Source organism: Lepidochelys kempii, chromosome 1, assembly GCF_965140265.1.
Source record: "Lepidochelys kempii isolate rLepKem1 chromosome 1, rLepKem1.hap2, whole genome shotgun sequence".
In the NCBI taxonomy this organism is placed as follows: Eukaryota; Metazoa; Chordata; order Testudines; family Cheloniidae; genus Lepidochelys; species Lepidochelys kempii.
This window is the reverse complement of record NC_133256.1, coordinates 278,837,368-278,857,259: the sequence shown is the minus strand read 5'-3', so window position 1 is coordinate 278,857,259 and position 19,892 is coordinate 278,837,368. Positions and strand designations below refer to the sequence as shown.

The 19,892-nt window shown below is 40.2% G+C and overlaps 1 protein-coding gene across 7 annotated transcripts in view; it reads right to left on the bottom strand.

Moving 5' to 3' along the window:
• Positions 1–4,834: 4,834 nt before the first annotated feature.
• Positions 4,835–19,892, bottom strand: part of PPP1R12A (protein phosphatase 1 regulatory subunit 12A) — a 221,793-nt gene continuing 206,735 nt past the window's right edge. For 5 of the 7 annotated variants that reach the window (XM_073327672.1, XM_073327674.1, XM_073327676.1 and 2 more), the window contains 2 exons: positions 15,138–15,188; positions 4,836–8,358 (listed from right to left, as the gene is read on the bottom strand). In XM_073327672.1, coding sequence (XP_073183773.1) covers positions 8,272–8,358; positions 15,138–15,188 — 138 coding nt within the window. In that variant the 3' untranslated portion in view covers positions 4,836–8,271. Of the gene's footprint in view, positions 8,359–15,137; positions 15,189–19,892 lie in introns of all 7 variants that reach the window. The other 2 variants (XM_073327673.1, XM_073327679.1) reach the window with 1 other exon arrangement.

Genomic DNA, 19,892 nt, shown 5'->3' with positions numbered 1-19,892 from the left:
GATTATCAGACTTGAGGGTTGGTCCCTTTCTTCCTTTTGTCTGATTGACAGGTCCATTCCTGAGATAAGAAATTTATACCATCCACTAATTCTTCCAAGACATGGGTTAGGTAAAGTCAAATAGCTGTCAGAAAAAAGCTCCTTGCTTGAATTAATGAATAGACTTGTCAGTCAAGAAGGAACCGCACAATGAACTTCACTGCTTTGTGCATTTCCAATTCTGTCTCAGTTGCATATCATCTTAGCAATCAGAAATGAATCATCTCTGACATTAGAAAAGCAGAGAGACTTTAATCTTACCAAGGAGCCCAGGTATGGAGTCATTAACACAGGGATCTTGAAAACAGATATTCAGAGGCTATGAAAGATCACATTTTCAAAGAACGTTAGAAAATACTCCTATGCTGTTGGGTAAGTTAACATTTTTGACTAGATGAAGCTCCATGTGATACATAGGCAGACAGTGTTTGGGAGTGAGATTCAGACTTTGATTGATCAGTAATGTTGATTTCAATTATAAAAATCCTTCTCCAATCTAACTGTGGCCAGAAAACTACAGCCTTCTCAGTTCATAGCGATTTCCACAGACATCATCCATGCCCTTTTCACTCTAAGATTAGGCTACTGTAATGCATTCTATATGGTACTATAACTAAAATCCATTAAGACACTGAAGCTGGTACAAAATGCAGCAGGCCACCACTGAAAGCACATCACCAGGGCTCCATAATTCACAGTGGTTGCCTGTTAGAAACAAAGGGGTTTTGTTCTAGCTTTCATGATCTGGAACCTGATGGTCCAAAAATCTGCTTCTCCAACCTATGCCATGCTGTTGCAGTTGGAATCAGCAAGGCACTTAAGCTCGGTTTAGGAGAGGCATTCTGCGTGTAGGATGCTTGACACTCAGATACATTCTCTTCCTCTGCTCAGAATAGACCAAATTTACTGGCCTTCAGGGTGGTGAGCAAAGTCCCAGCTTTATGGGGAGAATGAGGGAAGGAGAGATAAGATCTTGGAGGCAGGATGAGAGAAGGGATGTTGCTCTAATTATAAAAGTTATTTGTGTTATGGGATTGAGCTGACTGGATTGGCTTTTTAGATTTCTAATTTAATAAAATATAGGTGTCAATGATCTTTTAATTTTCAGAGGACCTAGAGCTCCCCATTTTTCTCCTATTACTGGTTACACATGGAAAGTATGTATCCTTTAGATGAGGAAAGAACTGTGGTTCTCAAACTTTTGCATTGCTGACCCCTTTCACACAGCAAGCCTCTGAGCGCAACCCCCCGTTATAAATTAAAAACACATTTTTTATGTTTAACACTATTATAAATGCTGGAGAAGCAGTATTTAGGGGTGGAGGCTGACAGCTGGTGACCCTCCGTGTAATAACCTCACAACCCCCAGTTTGAGAACCCTTGGTTTAGGGTTTGTTTGAAGTGCTGTCACCTGTTAGATGTCTAAAGTTTCTGTTCACTAAATATTATGAAGGGGAAGGTGCTTTTTTTCCTGATTAAACACTTATTTTGTGGAGTTATTTAATATTCGAAGGAATAAGCAGGCACATCTATTGTCCAGTTATGTCTGCAGTATATTTTAAGTGCAGAATAAAGCATATTTAAGACTAAGTGAGAAATAGTTTGAAACTTGGCTTCCCAGGAAATCTCTCTTCCCAGGGAAGAAACTGCTTCTCTTCTGCCTCCTCTCCCCTTTCTCACTGTTTTTCCAGGGTGTTTTTTCAAATTAATTATTTTTTTAGCAAAAACAAACAGTGCAAGTTTGTGTTGGCCTGGGCTTGCTGGCATGTAACACAGGGAAGCAATCCTTTGGGAGATGGATTGTGCTGCCTTGCCTAACTGTTCTTGATAAGCTTCACTAAGTCTGCAAGGCAAAAGTGTAAGGGCCAACTAAGTAAGGAGGATTGAAATAATTACAAAGTTGGAATGTGAGGCTTCGGTCCCTGCTATAATTATCCACAGATAGAAACATTAGACATCCAACACGTGACCAACTTAAAAAACCCTCAAACCCTAGTTTTCTTTTTTTCTGAAGATTACATACTTTCGGTATCTAATCAGTAAAAGCAGCAAAAAGGGGAGGTGCTGACATAAGCAAGAATAGATGTTTTAATCAGCATGGCAGCAGTTTTGTTTGTGTGGGTAAGCGATTCATTAGGAATGTTTTTAAATCCTATCATGTATGCACCTTTGGGGCTGCTGTACATGACTACTCTAAACTCTACTACTAAAACAGAAATCAGTCTAATTTTGAGCAGGATACAGGTGCAGCTATTTGCTACCAAATACCAGCTACTGCTCAGGCAAGCGAGACAAATGCGAAAGACACCTGCTTAATAAAGCTCACTGGATATTTTCCAGCAGAACATTTTTGTATTAGAAAGTGCCCATTAGTTAAAACCAAGAGGTTTTATGGAATCCTGTAGATTTCAATGAATCTTCCAACAGAACATTAGAAGATTTTGAAACCCGCCTGGTTTCCTATCAGTTTGGCTGCCCAGCTGAAGGACTGCCTTGGAGTTGGGGATCCCAGAGCTTCCAGACTTTTATGCCAGTTGGCTCCATAGGCTGCCTGACTTCCACAGCCTGGGAGCTAGCTCCCCTGAGAGTTTGGCAGCTGGGGGGTGGGGTGGAGGCGTCAGGTAGCCCTAGGGTCCCTGACTCTAAAGCAGGCAGCATGGTGAGGCTGTCTGGAAACCAAAACCCCTGGAAGGCCAAGAAGCTGCTGACTGAAATTGACACAATGCTGGTCAGTTTCATTGCTGCCCACTACTGAATTACAGCTATGAAACTGATCAGATTGGCCAGTCAGCAAATACAGAACAACCAGGAGAGCCAGTTTGGGTGTTTTAAAATTAAATATTGCAGGATTTATGTTCCATGAAAAATTGAGTTTTTGGCCTTGTTCAGATATGGAAAAGTTTTTCTTCCAAAAACTCTATTATGGAACAAAAATCTGTTCCCTGGCCAATTCTAGTGCTTAACACTTTTCCCTACTACCTGTAGTTTTTGGCTTAAGGTGAAACACAATCTCTCTCAACCTACATGTTAAAACTCAGTATATGTGAACACCACCCCCTTTAAAAAATACGTAAAATAGGTGAATGTCATCCCTGTCCCCCCAAAAGTAGTCTAGGTATTCTCATATGAAAATGTCCAATAAATGTCAGATGTAACCAAGAGTTCTACAGAAGTTCACTTTATTTAGGTTTTTGAAAAGATAATTCTTATAAGATTTTTAAAAAATAGCAGTATTCTACTAACTTTGAGTTATAAAATTTTATAGAAAAGTTCTATAGAATTTAAGTATAATTTAACTTAGAACTGAAGAATGTCTTTTTCTTAAGCCACACACAAAGGAAGCATTGCTAGATGTTGTGGAAGTAACATGTCTCTCAAGAGGTATTATGTACAGATGAGAAGAAACCCCCAAAGGGCATTTGGAAACCTTATGTTCTTAAGAGTATTGTCACAACCCTATTTGGTGGAGTCCTAGCATTATACAACATTCCATAATACACACACACACAATTTTGTATTGGCTGGGTACTTACATCTGGTCCAACAGTGAATTGCATCTTTATGGTTTGGTGCAACAGAAAAGCTGCTTTTCCTACTTGTATAAGCTTAACTTCAAAGAAATTAAAATTGTTGCACAACTTCCAGTTTGACAAGTGGATAAATGGGTAATAAAAGAACAAAGTTTACGATCTTCATGCTGCATCATGAAGTCAAGTACACGGAAGCTCCAACTGAAAGAGAGGGAAATTATTCAATCTAGTAAAAATGTAGGTACCTTTTAAAGTGGCCCTCCCTTTTCAAACAGAAGTGAACAACCACATCCTTCCTCAGAGCAAAGTGTCAGCCAAATATGAAAAAAAATCAACAAGATAAAATGTATGTCATTACTAACCTTATAGGCCAGGGACACAAAATATGGGGCAGGGAATTCCATGTTTGAACTGGTTCTTGTTCTGACAGATGGGTTTGCTGCCTCTCCCTATACAGAACAGGCATAGGGGTTCAGCATACTGGCCTAACAGATCTGAGGACACTTGCAGAAGCCTCTCTACAGAGATTCTCAACTTCTAAGGTGGTGTGACAGCTGCTCCCTGCCATTTCATTCCTCTCAACACTGTGGAGATTTCATATGTATGATTATGCTCACCCTGTTGGAAATTAAGTAGTGTCCCCTCTATTGAATGAAAGCCTCCTGATCAAAGCTATGAGGGATAGGGACAGCAGCTCTCCCATTTGGTAGAGCCAGATTCCTGTAGTAGACATGTGGAAGACTTCTGTAGGAGCAAGGTAAAAAGGAGGATCCCATGCAGTTAGCACTCCCCTTCCTTACACCCAAAGGGAGATGTGGGATCAGTGGATCTACATTTGGAATTCCTGCTTGAGGAGAGACACCCTTGCTCGCCCAGATTGAGCTAGCGTGCTAAAGGTGGAGAGTAGCTGGGGCAGAGCAAGGGCTTCCCACCAAGTACATACCTGTGGGTCTCAGACAGGATCATATGCAGGGCATACCTCCCTCCTGCAGCTACACTCTTAGCACACTATCTCAACCAGAGGGAGCACAGCACAGTATGTCTCAAGCTAGAATTTACACCTCCAGCTTGAAAGTAGACATACCCGAAGCTCGGTATCCTCTGTCCACAGACATATGAATGCAGGGGTCAATTGACCCCCTTCCTCCCCATGTTTAAAGTGGTGATTTGACCCAAATACTTTTCCAGTTTATAAACTGAAAACACAAATGCTTACCCCTTGTCTCCAAATAAGAGTACATTTGTTTTGCTTTAGTCCCTTTTCTTTAAAAAACAGCTGCTGCACAATGAGGTGGGATAGGTAATATGAAGACCCAGTAGGTCTGTAACGTGGATAGAACAGATCTGGCTTTACAATCTGGAGCACAAAGCAGAGTTTTGCATGGAAGTATGCCAGCGCAGACAATGTCAATAGAAGCTCAGTGAGATAGGAATGGGTGATTTTTTGATTTCATGTAGGTGAAAGAACTGGAAACAGAAGAGCAGGGTGCACAAAGACAGAAGCGAAAATGAATGGTGGTTAACTGAAAACTAACCTGTCTTTTTTGGGTACAGGGAGGAAGTGGCAGAAGGCTGCATGGTGTGTGCGCGGTGGGGATTGAGGAAAGCACAAAGGGTGGTTTGGGGAGGGGAACTAGAATCCAGGAGTTCCAATTCTCAGTCCTCTAGCTCTCTAGCCAAAAGCCAGAGTCAGGGATTGAACCAAGGAACTGATACCCAGTCTCTTACATGCACAGATCTCCCTTCTGGCCTCTCAACTCCCTCCAATTGTTATTTATCTAGTCTGAATCCTCATACATGGTCACTCCTTCTAAAACTCTGGTTCCATCCTTGCTGGGTGTTCGGGCCACATTAATTGGTGCCGTGGATTGTACGTGCTATCCTATTCCTGTGCTGCTCTAAATCTCAAGCACCAGCTGTTTCCATGTATGTTCAATATTAACTCTGGCACAGCTCTCTCCCTACCCTGGAACAGGTCCACTGAAAATACGAGTTACTGTTTTGAATTCCTTTCTCCTCCATGTCATTCACTGCACCATCAAAATCTATAGTAAGTTTAGTCAGTCAGGTACAACAAGCAATGAAGTGCTTTTCCAGTAGCGCCAAATGAGCAAGCAGACCTCCAAAGCAGAACTGTGTTTTAAGTTCTGTCATTTGCAGGTTGGGGTGTGGTGTTTTGTTTAAAGTTCACTTTTGGGGGTTTGTCTATCTACAGCAAAGTTTAGTTAGGAAAACATTTATGGAGAAATGAATTGGTGCTACAGAATAATCAATTAAATTCATCACCTACTCTATTAGAGTCAGGGTTGTATTTTACTGTGGTAATAGCACAAAAAACTGGTTCTCAGTTAAGTTCTGCATACAGACAGGTTTATGTAAAATATATAAACATTTGTCCAAGTTGTTACAGATTGCATAAATATGGCATTTTTACTGGTGCATTTACAGATGTGCATGTACAATGATGTGCAAATAATCACAATTAGATTACAATCTTTGAAAAGCACTTGAACTTTGCATCCAAGTAAAGCAATGAATGAAAAAATGCCCACTGAAGAATTTAAATACCAAACTCATAACATCATTTAAAATATTCTCAGTAAAACTTTCACACATTTAAAATAGCTTTTATTCATTTTATTTGTATATGTCAAAATACAATTTTTCCAAAAGAGTGGGTTTTGCAACTAGTTTCATGCAGATACAAGGTCTGCTCAGTACTACCAATAAAATCAATATAGCACAGTAGCTGTTCGTTTTTTAGATAAAGAATAAATAACCTAAATATAAAACACTAAAATATTAGAAACACGTATTTACTCATTCACAGGCACCCAAACTTTACCAAATATAATCCAGAATATGCCTAAGTGTCTCATAACAGAACTGAACATGTTGAATCCATTCAAACTGATCAATTCTCTGCCTTTTATGTTAGCGTAAGACAATGGTAGTTCCCTATATTCAGACCCATCTCTCATACAGATCAATTACAACAAGCTATCTCAAAAACTATCCTTGTACCTTTAAAATCAAGAATCCTGAGCTTGGTAGTAAGAGCATAACCTCACATCTTCAAAAAACCAATCAACTGAAAGAACATGTTCCCCTGACCAAAAAAAACCAAACAAAACAAAACAAAAATAAAACTAAACAAAACCACACAAAAAACCTCCCCACCCCAAAAAACCAAAACCCCTCCCCAAGAAGTAGGCAGTAGAACACAATGACCTTTTTAAATGAAGGGGTACAAATTCACATTTAATATAGTATACAATAACCAATAATACAATAGCTACTACAAGCTTTACAATGTACAATTTATTTTAATGGCTGAACTGTTCAGTGGTATTAGGCAATAGTCTATGTGCCAATAAGATGTCATGTATAGTTTAGTGAAAATATAAAGGCTGTTTGTTTCTAACAAAAGCAATCTTCACTTAAGTACTTTTTTTTTTTAAAAAAAGGCCACTGAAATGTATAAAATGGTCTGAACAGGATGGTGGTATCAACTCAGATGCCTTTTCACATGGCAATAACAGTGCATATAAACATGGTGAGTGTAATGGGTTAGGTTTTTCAAATGATTTAGTAACGTTACTTTGGCTAGCACAACAGTTTTGGACAGCACTCAGATAAATACAGGTGTGTGAAATGTAGTGAAGCAGTTATATTTATGCAACTTTTATTATGGTGAACACTATCAACTGAAAAAATGGGAGGAACAAGGTAATAAAAGTATTTTATAGTTCAAACCTTTTGTCACAATAGGGCTCCGTACAATGTGTAAATTCTTTTTACCATAAAAATTAATGAACTTTGTTAAACACACTATTCTGGAGTAGCCTAATTTGCAGTAACAGACATTTGCAATAGGAAAGTATATTCAAGCATGCCACGTGGTGGTCTGAAAATCAAAACAGTACACATTTATATATACAGCATCACTCAGTACCTGCTAAAATGAATGTGAAGATTACAGGATCTAACATGTTTCATTACAAACTTTTTTTTTTTTTATTAAAGTGACCAATAAAGGCAGAAAACAGGACTTGTAAAATAACTCTAGTTTCAACGGACTTTAAAGCATCTTGTATAGGAAATAAATGCATATTGCACAAACAGTGAAAGCAAACGTTCCACCAGACACGTTCCAGGTGGTTGGACAATACAGCTCTAGTTAGCAACACAAAGATGTATTTTAAAGGGTTGTGTGGTCTCTGCAAATGATAAAGCTGTGAAAACACTGTACAAGAAAAAACTGGTACATGAATAATTAAAAGCAAACACACAAATCCAAACTTAGATGTAAAGAAAAAACCGAGTATAGAAAAACTATGAACTGTGGCACAACATGAGTAACTGTCTTCTGTGAGAGCTGAAAGCTTTCGTTGATGCAAAAGTGTTTATGTACAACTAAGGCTTACTGGTTAAATATCTGAGGCATATCTGGCCTTGAACACTTTCCTCATATGCTGTAGCTGTAAACAAGATTTCTCAGTCATTTTATCTTCTCAGCAGCTGCGCTTTAACATGAAACAATGATCCTGATAAAAAGAACACAGGTAAGAGGGCATTTGGCAGGATATCTGAAAATGACAGTCTCCAAGGTATCTTCCCAAGCTTCCAGTGACTGCCACACCATGGTCCACTGGAGTTACTAGATCTGTGCAATACCATTTTGCTGCTGTAGTAAACCTTTTTATTTGGAAAGTTTGCTTATAACTCTGATCAAGGCCCCATTTTCATCTTTTAGCCTCTGGTTGTCTGCCTTCAAGTCTGGTAGCATCTATCAAAAAATGGAAGCACAATGGTTATTTTGCTGGTATAACCTAAAACAAAGGCAACAAAACTAGACAAGGCAGACATCAGAAATAGAACCTTTAGTCACAGAAGTTGTTTTAATTCCTTCAGTAATAAACTGGTTTAGAGCACTCGGCCTTCTGGCATGAAACAATTAGGCTATGGTATATAAGTTCTCCTTTGCTAGCACTGGATGCACTAAAATTCAGAAGCCAGAAAAAATGGCCTCAACCTGCTCAAGGTGCTTTTGTGCAAAAGAAATGTTGATTGAATTGTTATAAAGGTTTTAATTACTTCCAAGTGCACAACCAATATGATGGTTATCGATTCTTACTATTCAAGAGGCCCATCTACACTAGCAGTCTGCATTATTTCATCAAGATTTAATATTAAAGCTAAGCATTTCTATTACTGTTCGTTCCTGCATTGGTTCCAGCTTTCCATAATACCCAGCCTGAGCAATATAAAATCATAGAATTTAAGGTCAGAAGGGACATTATGATCGTCTAGTCTGACTTCCTGCACAACGCAAGCCACAGAATCTCACCCTCCCACTCCGGTAACAAACCCCTGACCCATGTCTGAGCTACTGAAGTCCTCAAATTGTGATTTAAAGACTGCAAAGATTTCAAGGTGCAGAGAATCCTTCAGCAAGTGACCCGTGCCCCACGCTGCAGAGAAAGGCGAAACCCCCCCAGGGCCTCTGCCAATCTGCCCTGGAGGAAAATTCCTTCCCGACCCCAAATATGGCGATCAGCTGAACCCTGAGCAAGTGGGCAAGACTGCTTCAGCATGTCTTGTAGCACTACCTTCAATCGCTGCCGTACCTATGCTTCGGAGCACCCATCCCATGGTTCCACACTCAGCTTTCCAAGTAGCAGAGTGTACATACACCCAGGAAAACAACATTAAAAAATATTAAGGTTGCAAAGTCAAAAACTCAAAAGTTAGAAAATGCCAGAATTAAAGGTTACCTGGAAGGCTGGGAGATGCACAGGCACAGAGGGGGTTAGGAACCAATGGATGAGGGAGGGAGGGTGGACAGGCACAGAGAGGGAGCAGGGCAGGAGCTGGGATGACAGGGGGACAGGATCAGAGGGAAAGGATGCGCTAGGATCACAAGGATCTATAACCACTACAGAGAACATTCCCCTACAGAAACTAGAAATTGATCCCAGGAGTTCTCAGTCTCCACATTCACCTGTGGTCAGAAAATATCTGTGAAGACTCTTGGCAAACTGCGTGTCCTCACCCGACATAGAAGATAACAGCCTATTTCTGCTAACAGCTACCTCAAGCATCAGAGCTCTGTGCTTTGGACCTAAATGTCCAAACCCTGCTGATGACCCAATCAATACAGTTCCGACATGATTTTTTTGTTTAAAAAAAGTTAGCAAGTTGTGCACACAACCACCCCATATGTTAAAAGAACATTAAGCCTGCAAAATCAAGCATTCAAAAGTTAGGCTGCCCACACAGTGTAATTCTCCCCTCTCCCCCAATGCGTATGTATTACAATCTGCACAGAATGATCACATTTCCCCGCCCCCATAATACCCCTGCCTCTCCAGTGCACAGGATAAGCCTGTCCAGGGAATGAATCACGGTTGTGTAATGAGTTACAGTATCCATAGGATCCCTGCCTCATTTGCAGAAATGTGAAGGTGCTTGGTGTGTGCAGTAGGACGTTGCAGGAAGAGGAAAGATGGTTTCATCATGATTAAGGAACTTGAATGCCAACTACAGTCTATCCTTGCCTCTGCCAGTGTTCCTGTGTGAGGCTATGCACACTTTAAAACCAGACTTTTCACAGCTGGCCACTAATTGTGTGTTCATCATTTTCTGGGTGTCCGCATTTTTGACCCTGGGGTCTGATGTGCAGAAGTACTCAGCACTCTCAGCTGCAACTGAAGTCAATGGGAGCTGAGCTTCTATCATAAACACAACTATAAAATGCTCTGGGCTTTGAAAAATCAAGCCCCATGTGTCTCCACTTGAGCACCCAAAATTAGCAGGCACTTTACTATTTTGGCCTTAATCTCTCTGAGCTTCAGTTCCCCAGCTGTAAAATGGGGATGAAAACCCCTCATCTCACAGGGGTATGATTAATGTTTGTGAAGCACTCTCATGCTATGGTCAGAGAACCCCAGAAACACCCATGAGGATGTTAATAATTCTATCTTCAGATCAGGGTTTGAATGGTATGTGTTAAATCAGGGCTGGGGCTGAACACTGAACAAAGGAGAAGATAAAAGGAAATATTTAAAAAACTTTCATGGAATGAGGCAGGAGCCTTAGGACTTTTGAGCACTTGACTTTGCAACGTTAACTCTTAATGTGTCTTTTTTTAATGCAATATTATCTCTAGTATACTGTGGTGTATGTATTATGTGTATGGACATATCTCTGTACCACTGTAACATGGTTTGTTCCAGGGTTTCTGTCCTATCTGGGGACCAGTGTACAGTGAAATATAGATGAAATGGCCAAGGACTACCACGCTCCTACCTTTTCTGCTGCTCAGTTTGCTCTGGGCTTCTAGGCCCAGAATCCTATGGAACCTCAGTGTCTGTGCTTGAGGAAGTAAGACACTTGGTTTTATTCTTCGTATATTTGTAAAAAGAAAATTTTGTTTTACATGGTTTCGCTGCTTCTTATTTTGAAACTAAATAGTTTTCTCTTTAGGATCTAGAAAGCAGAAAAATGCAAGCTCAGGTGTGGAGTAAGAACGTCTCTCTGACCTATCCATGAGGCTTAGTCAATTCCTCCATGTCCCCAAATGTACTAGTCAGTCCTCAAGGCAAATTTGGGGGAGTGTGGTATGGCAGGCTGACCAGAAGGCACCAGTGCACCTGAAGGAGATAAGTACCGTAGAGAGCTGAGAGTTACTGGTGTGCGTATGGAGCTTGGTCTGTTTTCACAAATGGTTATTTTTTTATTTTCTGTACAAATCTCTGGTGTGTGGGAGATGGGGCTCCAGCTCCACAGTCCTGTGCCAACTCACTCCTTAATGAGGGAGCTACAGTTATTACCAGCATTAATGTATGTGAGCACACACGAGCTTTAGCTTTTTTCCCCCTTAGTGAATTTCCATCCAGATGAAAAAACACTATTCAAACACAGGGCTTTGTCTAAATACAATCTATTTATTATGCAGTTACATAGTTGGCAAAAACTGTCCTTAATAGTTTTTATTCTGATGAAGCTATTCGTGCATTACTACCCAAGACAGGAAGGAGTAATGGGTAGAGAATATATCAGCCAAATACTGAATGGGAGAGGTGACAGCACCAGTGTTCTGTATTACGGCAGTAATAGATATGAGTATTATGGGATTGATCTGGGAGGACAATCTGAAATAGATTAGCTGCAACTCTGTGCTCCTTGTGTATATGAATGCTAAAATGGTTTAACGTGAACCAGCAAAAGCAGAACAACTCAACATTTTCTTGGGGCTAGTGCAATCTTACTGGATTTAGAAATTCCGGCGACATGTCCACGTACCACTTCAACACAAGGGGGCACATCCTCGGCTGGTATAACTAATGAAGCTCTGACAAGTTACACCAGCTGAGGATCTGCCCTAAAACACTTCACTAGCATTTCAGGTGCTTGAACAGGTGGTGTAAATTCCAAAATTCTCTAGTATAGCTGAGCCTTTAGTTAACCCTTCACTATACATATAAAGCTTAAATTCTCGTTTACTTCTCCCTGAAAAACAAGAGCATCTTTCTGTGGTCTCTTAAATAAGCAAGACCATAACATGCACTATTTATATCTTGTTATACTATTGTGGGTAGTTTTGCATAGGTCTAGTTGATGCAAAATGTCATTCAGTAGTCACTAAGCACATCTTTTAGTAGCCAAACCCAGATTTTTACAAAACCAAACCCATAAATGATTAACAGTTTTGCATAAACAAAGGTTGCAACAGACCGTGCTCATGAGCATGTGCAGCCTCCTACCCCAACCCCCCAATGGAAAATTCTGAGGCCTGAGGCAGAACCAAAAAACACACATACGTCCCTCCTCTCTCTTCTGGGACAGAGAGAGAAGGTGCGTGCGTGCAAAAATGAGGAAGGTGGAAGGGCCATTAGCCATAAAAAAAATTCTATTTTTAAATATATTTTCATCTGGCCCAGATCCACAGGGCTCAGAGCTTCAGCCATGCATAGTTTTTCTATGAAGGACAAAGGGTTAGTGGGCTGAAAGATTTGGCATGTGGATAAGAAGCAGGGGAATGGGTCAAATTTTGTTTTCTCAAAAGGTAGCCACCAAATGGATTTTTCACAGATGTCCCCTGTAACTGGATTTCACACAGGTATAACACCTGTAATCTTCAAATCAACAATCAGATTTCCTTTGGTTTACAGTTACAGATTTTCAAGCTTATTTTAAACCTAGTTTGATAAAAAGAGTATTAGCACAACCGAGCCATACCTGAACTAAACAAAGTATTTGAACAAATACATAAGGCTTGAAATTCAAATACATTTTTGAAGAAAAGATTACTTTTTTGCATACCAAAACTCTACATATTGGAATGTAAAAACTAGAATAGCTGATGCAAATAATCAAGTCCACAATCCTGAAATCATTACTCAGATATTCACTAGGGCAATTTTGATTTGGGTCAATCTTATAAAAAGTTAACTGCAGAGAGAGGAAGATCTCTACTGTTAATTTTAATATGTTGGAAATTTTGAGGTCAATTGTCAAACTCTGCATTTTGTATAAAGATCAAAACAAAGGAAACCTAATGCTAGTTCAAGTCCTGCGTGAACAACCATGCCTTTTGGGGCACCACATCTTTACATAAAGTATAAATAAACTACAATCAAAAGTCTTGTACAAGACAAGAAATACCTATTTCTTGAACTGTCCTCTGATTCATCTTTGAATGCAAACTGATAAGATATTATGCTAGTAAGGATAATACCAAACCCTACCAATGTGTCTGTAATAAGGAACAGGAGCTGGGACACTGGACATCATGCATAAGCCATACTTCTGTAATCAAGCAATAAGTAAATCTTCAGACACACAAGCATTAATAGAAAAGTGCTGCCAAAGCACTAGCTAAAATTCAACACCTGCCAGGCTACTCAAAGGAGAAAAAAAGAAGAAAGAAGAAATTACAAGTCCACAGAACGTAGTTGCCTACAGGACCCTGAGAGCTTTGTAACCACTCTGGTCAAGGCCCTATTCTCAGCCAGCAGTCGCTCATTTAAATGTCTCAAAGATTGAATCTGCAGGAATCATAAAAAACAGGAGTGAAAACAAGAGAAAAGCAAGTATAGTATGACAAGGAGAACTGAAAGAGAACAAATCAAAAGAGACAGTCACGTTAAAAGTAGATAACTAACTGTGAAAGGAAAGGATCAAAAAGTGGCACATTCTTGAAATGTAATCTAAGAACAGCCAGTGATTAGTCACAGCTTTCCAGAACAATTCAGGATGCATTAACAAAGAGTTATTTCTGGAATTCTTTACTTAAAATTCTAATTACATGGACTAAATTTCCCATTCAGCAATCTGCAAATAATCATGTGCTTAACATATACTTTTATGTGACAATACAGCAAACAAATAGGATGAGAGTTAATCTTACAATTAAAAACATTAATGTGTAGCTGCAAAAAAAAACCCCAACAACTTTGCAAAACTGGTAATATATTTGTATTCTCTATTTCTCTTATCCCTCTAGCCATCCTTAAGGATAACCTACAAGTATAACACAACATGATATTCTCTATTCTGCAATTCCCCATCATTAGAAGAATGAAAATTTTTCCCTTGCTGTAGTTTGCTTTCTGTCCCAAATATTATTTTGTCCTCCATTAAGGCACACGTACTCGGCTCTGAATCTAATGCAGATAAAACAACATGGTTGTCTTTTGTATACTTCTCTGCTTGTCATCATCCATTATGTCAGCAAGAACTCCATGTATGCATTTAAAAAAAACGTTTCTGGAGAGTGCTGTTGCAGAGCAGCAGGGAGAGCTCAAAAATGTGTTTTAGAAGAAACCCTTTAGCAACAGAATAACGAATACTGGCTGTTAATAGACTGGGGGGGTCCCTCTAAAATTATAGCGTCCAAAGACGTTTTCTAGTTCACCACATTCCAACTGCTTCCTTGGTATGATTTAATTTTATCAGCAGTTTGGTTGGCTCACTTCTGGAGTTTTGTCCATGGATATAATGAAAAATGTATATATGGTCAACTCCCTGGATTAACCTTATTTAGCTCAAATCATATCACAACTTAAGAAAAGAAAACCAATCACAGAGATTAACTCTAGAACTACAAGGTTAAAGTCTTATTTTTAAAAAAAAATTTCACAGGCCAATCCTCTGTTTTGCACTACTGTAAGAGTGAATGAAAACCATACAATACCATCTCAGCCTCGAAAAGTGATTCACTTTTCCCCTTGGTTTCAGTTAAAAAATGTCTACCCTAGAAACCTTTGACTTTTCTCCCACCTAAACTTGTAAATTTCAGCCACCTTCTTAAAAAAATAAATTAAAAAAAAATAATCACCCTTTGCTATTATATCCTTTGGAAACAGAGCAGTAACTGAATTGCAGATTACTGCACAAGAGATTCTGTTGTGGTTGCATCGGGGAAATGATGAATTTGCCTATTCTCCAATGAGATTGCCAACAGCTGGAAAACTTCCACCTTATAAATAATGTGAATCACCAACACTTTTTTTTTTTTTCTTTTTAAAACAGAATTAGTCACAAATGGTGTGACGCACTTACTTTGAGTTCCTCTTCCATTTCAGATATCCGTCTTTCTAGAGCTCTTCGTTCCTAGATCAAAGGAGTGGAGTTAATGGTAAGCAATGCAAATTGCATTTTTAATACTTCTTGTAAATATGGTGAAAATAGTGATACATGTCAAGTTTCAAAGACCAAACAACTTGAAGCACAGAGTGTACAGGAGACTTGTGATGCCAGTGATGTGTAGAAAATTTTTTCACATTACAATTTAAAAATTTAGACGGAAGAGAGAATAAGATATTCATTAAATTTTTCAAAATACATCCCATCTCTTCCTGTACATTAATTTGGACAGGGTATAAGTATGCCTTTGTTCAGATTTATTCCCTAAGGTAGACTTCTGTGATCGTTCAACATACAAGAAATGCAGAAAATGATCAGAAACAAACAAGTATATTAAAAGAAACAAAAAACACAAAAGCATAGGCTTTCATAGACAAGCAAATATAGCTGAAATGTTTGTCTCCTCTCAGAATCTTCCTAAGACACTTTTTTTTTTAAAGTTCATTCCCATAATATATTCTAGATTAACAATGCAGGCAACAGACTTGATATCATGATTCCTTTCCTTGTGTAAGACAATGCAGTGGGTCTTATTTAAAAGCAGTTGCCATATTGAATATTTTACATTCCAATTTTTCAAAGAGTGAAAGGCAAAAGCAACAGATTACTGCAAAGTGTACATTTATATCTGCATACAATGGTGTTATGCAAAACAGCAAGCAGCATTAACTGAGGTGTGTAAAACTTTGGTTAGATCATACCGCCCAGTAGACACTGACTCTTGCCGGTCACCTTTCAGATACAAACCATTTGAATTTAGTTTAATCATAGTGTAGTTATTTCCCCAGACATATTTCCCCATTTTAGCAAATAACTTTAAAGGTTTAGCAAAGTAATCATTTACTGCAGTTGTTAGTATCTTTAGTTTATTCTACTTAAGTCTTCTGAGTTGAGAATTGTATTTTTCTAAGATGATATTGACAGATAATAATGGGCATAGTTATCTGTACCAGTGAGTTAACTGCAGTAAGCAGGTGAACAACAAAAGCAAAATAACAAAGCCAAATAAAACAATTCCAAGAAAATAGCAAACCCAAGTTACTCATTATTAGTTTTTAAGGGTAGCATTTATTACCAGAGCTCTTAGAAACTAGAGGTCAATTAAGTACAGTTCAGACTTCATGAAGTCAGAGCTCCGGTACGAAACTGCAGAAAAACCTGAGTGTCTCTGGATTAAGTTTAGAAGTGTGTGCAACAAGAGTGATGTAGTGGTGGGAGTCTGCTATAGACCACCGGACCAGGGGGATGAGGTGGATGAGGCTTTCTTCCGGCAGCTCATGGAAGCTACTAGATCGCATGCCCTGATTCTCATGGGTGACTTTAATTTTCCTGATATCTGCTGGGAGAGCAATACAGCGGTGCATAGACAATCCAGGAAGTTTTTGGAAAGCGTAGGGGACAATTTCCTGGCGCAAGTGCTAGAGGAGCCAACTAGGGGGGGTGCTTTTCTTGACCTGCTGCTCACAAACCGGGTAGAATTAGTGGGGGAAGCAAAAGTGGATGGGAATCTGGGAGGCAGTGACCATGAGTTGGTTGAGTTCAGGATCCTGACGCAGGGAACAAAGGTAAGCAGCAGGATACGGACCCTGGACTTCAGGAAAGCAGACTTCGACTCCCTCAGGAAACGGATGGCCAGGATCCCCTGGGGGACTAACTTGAAGGGGAAAGGAGTCCAGGAGAGCTGGCTGTATTTCAAGGAATCCCTGTTGAGGTTACAGGGACAAACCATCCCGATGAGTCGAAAGAATAGTAAATATGGCAGGCGACCAACTTGGCTTAATGGTGAAATCCTAGCGGATCTTAAACATAAAAAAGAAGCTTACAAGAAGTGGAAGGTTGGACATATGACCAGGGAAGAGTATAAAAATATTGCTCGGGCATGTAGGAATGTTATCAGGAGGGCCAAATCGCACCTGGAGCTGCAGCTAGCCAGAGATGTCAAGAGTAACAAGAAGGGTTTCTTCAGGTATGTTGGCAACAAGAAGAAAGCCAAGGAATGTGTGGGCCCCTTACTGAATGAGGGAGGCAACCTAGTGACAGAGGATGTGGAAAAAGCTAATGTACTCAATGCTTTTTTTGCCTCTGTTTTCACTAACAAGGTCAGCTCCCAGACTGCTGCGCTGGGCATCACAAAATGCGGAAGAGATGGCCAGCCCTCTGTGGAGATAGAGGCGGTTAGGGACTATTTAGAAAAGCTGGACGTGCACAAGTCCATGGGGCCGGACGAGTTGCATCCGAGAGTGCTGAAGGAATTGGCGGCTGTGATTGCAGAGCCACTGGCCATTATCTTTGAAAACTCGTGGCGAACCGGGGAAGTCCCGGATGACTGGAAAAAGGCTAATGTAGTGCCAATCTTTAAAAAGGGGAAGAAGGAAGATCCTGGGAACTACAGGCCAGTCAGCCTCACCTCAGTCCCTGGAAAAATCATGGAGCAGGTCCTCAAAGAATCAATCCTGAAGCACTTGCATGAGAGGAAAGTGATCAGGAACAGCCAGCATGGATTCACCAAGGGAAGGTCATGCCTGACTAATCTAATCGCCTTTTATGATGAGATTACTGGTTCTGTGGATGAAGGGAAAGCAGTGGATGTATTGTTTCTTGACTTTAGCAAAGCTTTTGACACGGTCTCCCATAGTATTCTTGTCAGCAAGTTAAGGAAGTATGGGCTGGATGAATGCACTATAAGGTGGGTAGAAAGCTGGCTAGATTGTCGGGCTCAACGGGTAGTGATCAATGGCTCCATGTCTAGTTGGCAGCCGGTATCAAGTGGAGTGCCCCAAGGGTCGGTCCTGGGGCCGGTTTTATTCAGTATCTTCATAAATGACCTGGAGGATGGTGTGGATTGCACTCTCAGCAAATTTGCGGATGATACTAAACTGGGAGGAGTGGTAGATACGCTGGAGGGGAGGGATAGGATACAGAAGGACCTAGACCAATTGGAAGATTGGGCCAAAAGGAATCTGATGAGGTTCAATAAGGATAAGTGCAGGGTCCTGCACTTAGGACGGAAGAACCCAATGCACAGCTACAGACTAGGGACCGAATGGCTAGGCAGCAGTTCTGCGGAAAAGGACCTAGGGGTGACAGTGGACGAGAAGCTGGATATGAGTCAGCAGTGTGCCCTTGTTGCCAAGAAGGCCAATGGCATTTTGGGATGTATAAGTAGGGGCATAGCGAGCAGATCGAGGGACGTGATCGTTCCCCTCTATTCGACATTGGTGAGGCCTCATCTGGAGTATTGTGTCCAGTTTTGGGCCCCACACTTCAAGAAGGATGTGGATAAATTGGAGAGAGTCCAGCGAAGGGCAACAAAAATGATTAGGGGACTGGAACACATGAGTTATGAGGAGAGGCTGAGGGAGCTGGGATTGTTTAGCCTGCAGAAGAGAAGAATGAGGGGGGATTTGATAGCTGCTTTCAACTACCTGAAAGGGGGTTCCAAAGAGGATGGCTCTAGACTGTTCTCAATGGTAGCAGATGACAGAATGAGGAGTAATGGTCTCAAGTTGCAGTGGGGGAGGTTTAGATTGGATATTAGGAAAAACTTTTTCACTAAGAGGGTGGTGAAACACTGGAATGCGTTACCTAGGGAGGTGGTAGAATCTCCTTCCTTAGAGGTTTTTAAGGTCAGGCTTGACAAAGCCCTGGCTGGGATGATTTAACTGGGAATTGGTCCTGCTTTGAGCAGGGGGTTGGACTAGATGACCTTCTGGGGTCCCTTCCAACCCTGATATTCTATGATTCTATGATTCTAAGTTTTTACAGTTCAAGCCAGGATGGATTGATTCAAATCAAAGCAATTTAAATAACCAATTTCAATCATGATTTAAATTGGCAAGCAGGAAACACTGATTTAAAATAATTTTAATTGTGTTTCGCAGTTGTACTTCATTATGTTTTCAAAAGACAGGCTGATTTTCATTGGTTGGAAACCAGGGGAATATGCTATATCTATATGTTCATTTAAGACTTACTTAAAAACAGCTTATTGATGCTTAATCACATTCTTCATTTTTATGTTTATGTTAAAAATGATGATTATCTAAAAGTTTATAAAAACATGTTTTGCATTTAAAACTAATTTATTAAACAAAGGAAGCATTATGCCTAATTAATGAATTGAACTGATTGTTTCTGGCCATAATCAGAGTTTAACGACAAAAGGGACTACCAGATAATGTAGTCTGACCTCTTGTATATCTACCTCTACTGAGCACCTGCATACTAAACCCAACAACCAAAACATCACAGCCCACAGGAGACTAGACTATTGTGTGTCACAGGCAGAGAATAGGCGGGAGCGAGGTGCACCAGCGCCCGAGGTCCCGCAATTGCGGGTAAAATTATGTAGTGGATACCCAGATAATCCTGGCAAATGACCCACATGCACATGTAGTGGAAGGCGAACCCCCCAAGGTCACAGGGGACCTGGGGGAAAATTCCTGCCTGATCCCACATATGGTGATTAGTTAGACCCTGAGCATGTGAACAAGAACCAGCCAAACAAACACTGGCATGAAAGAATGCTTGGTGCCACATCAGAACACTGGCCCTCCCCAGTGTCCACGGTCACCATGTCCTTCAAAAGTTTAGAACTAGTAGATCTCATGCTTTCTCACCTAATTTGTATTCATAGCTAGAAGAGGAAATCAAGCCTTCCTACTTTTTTAG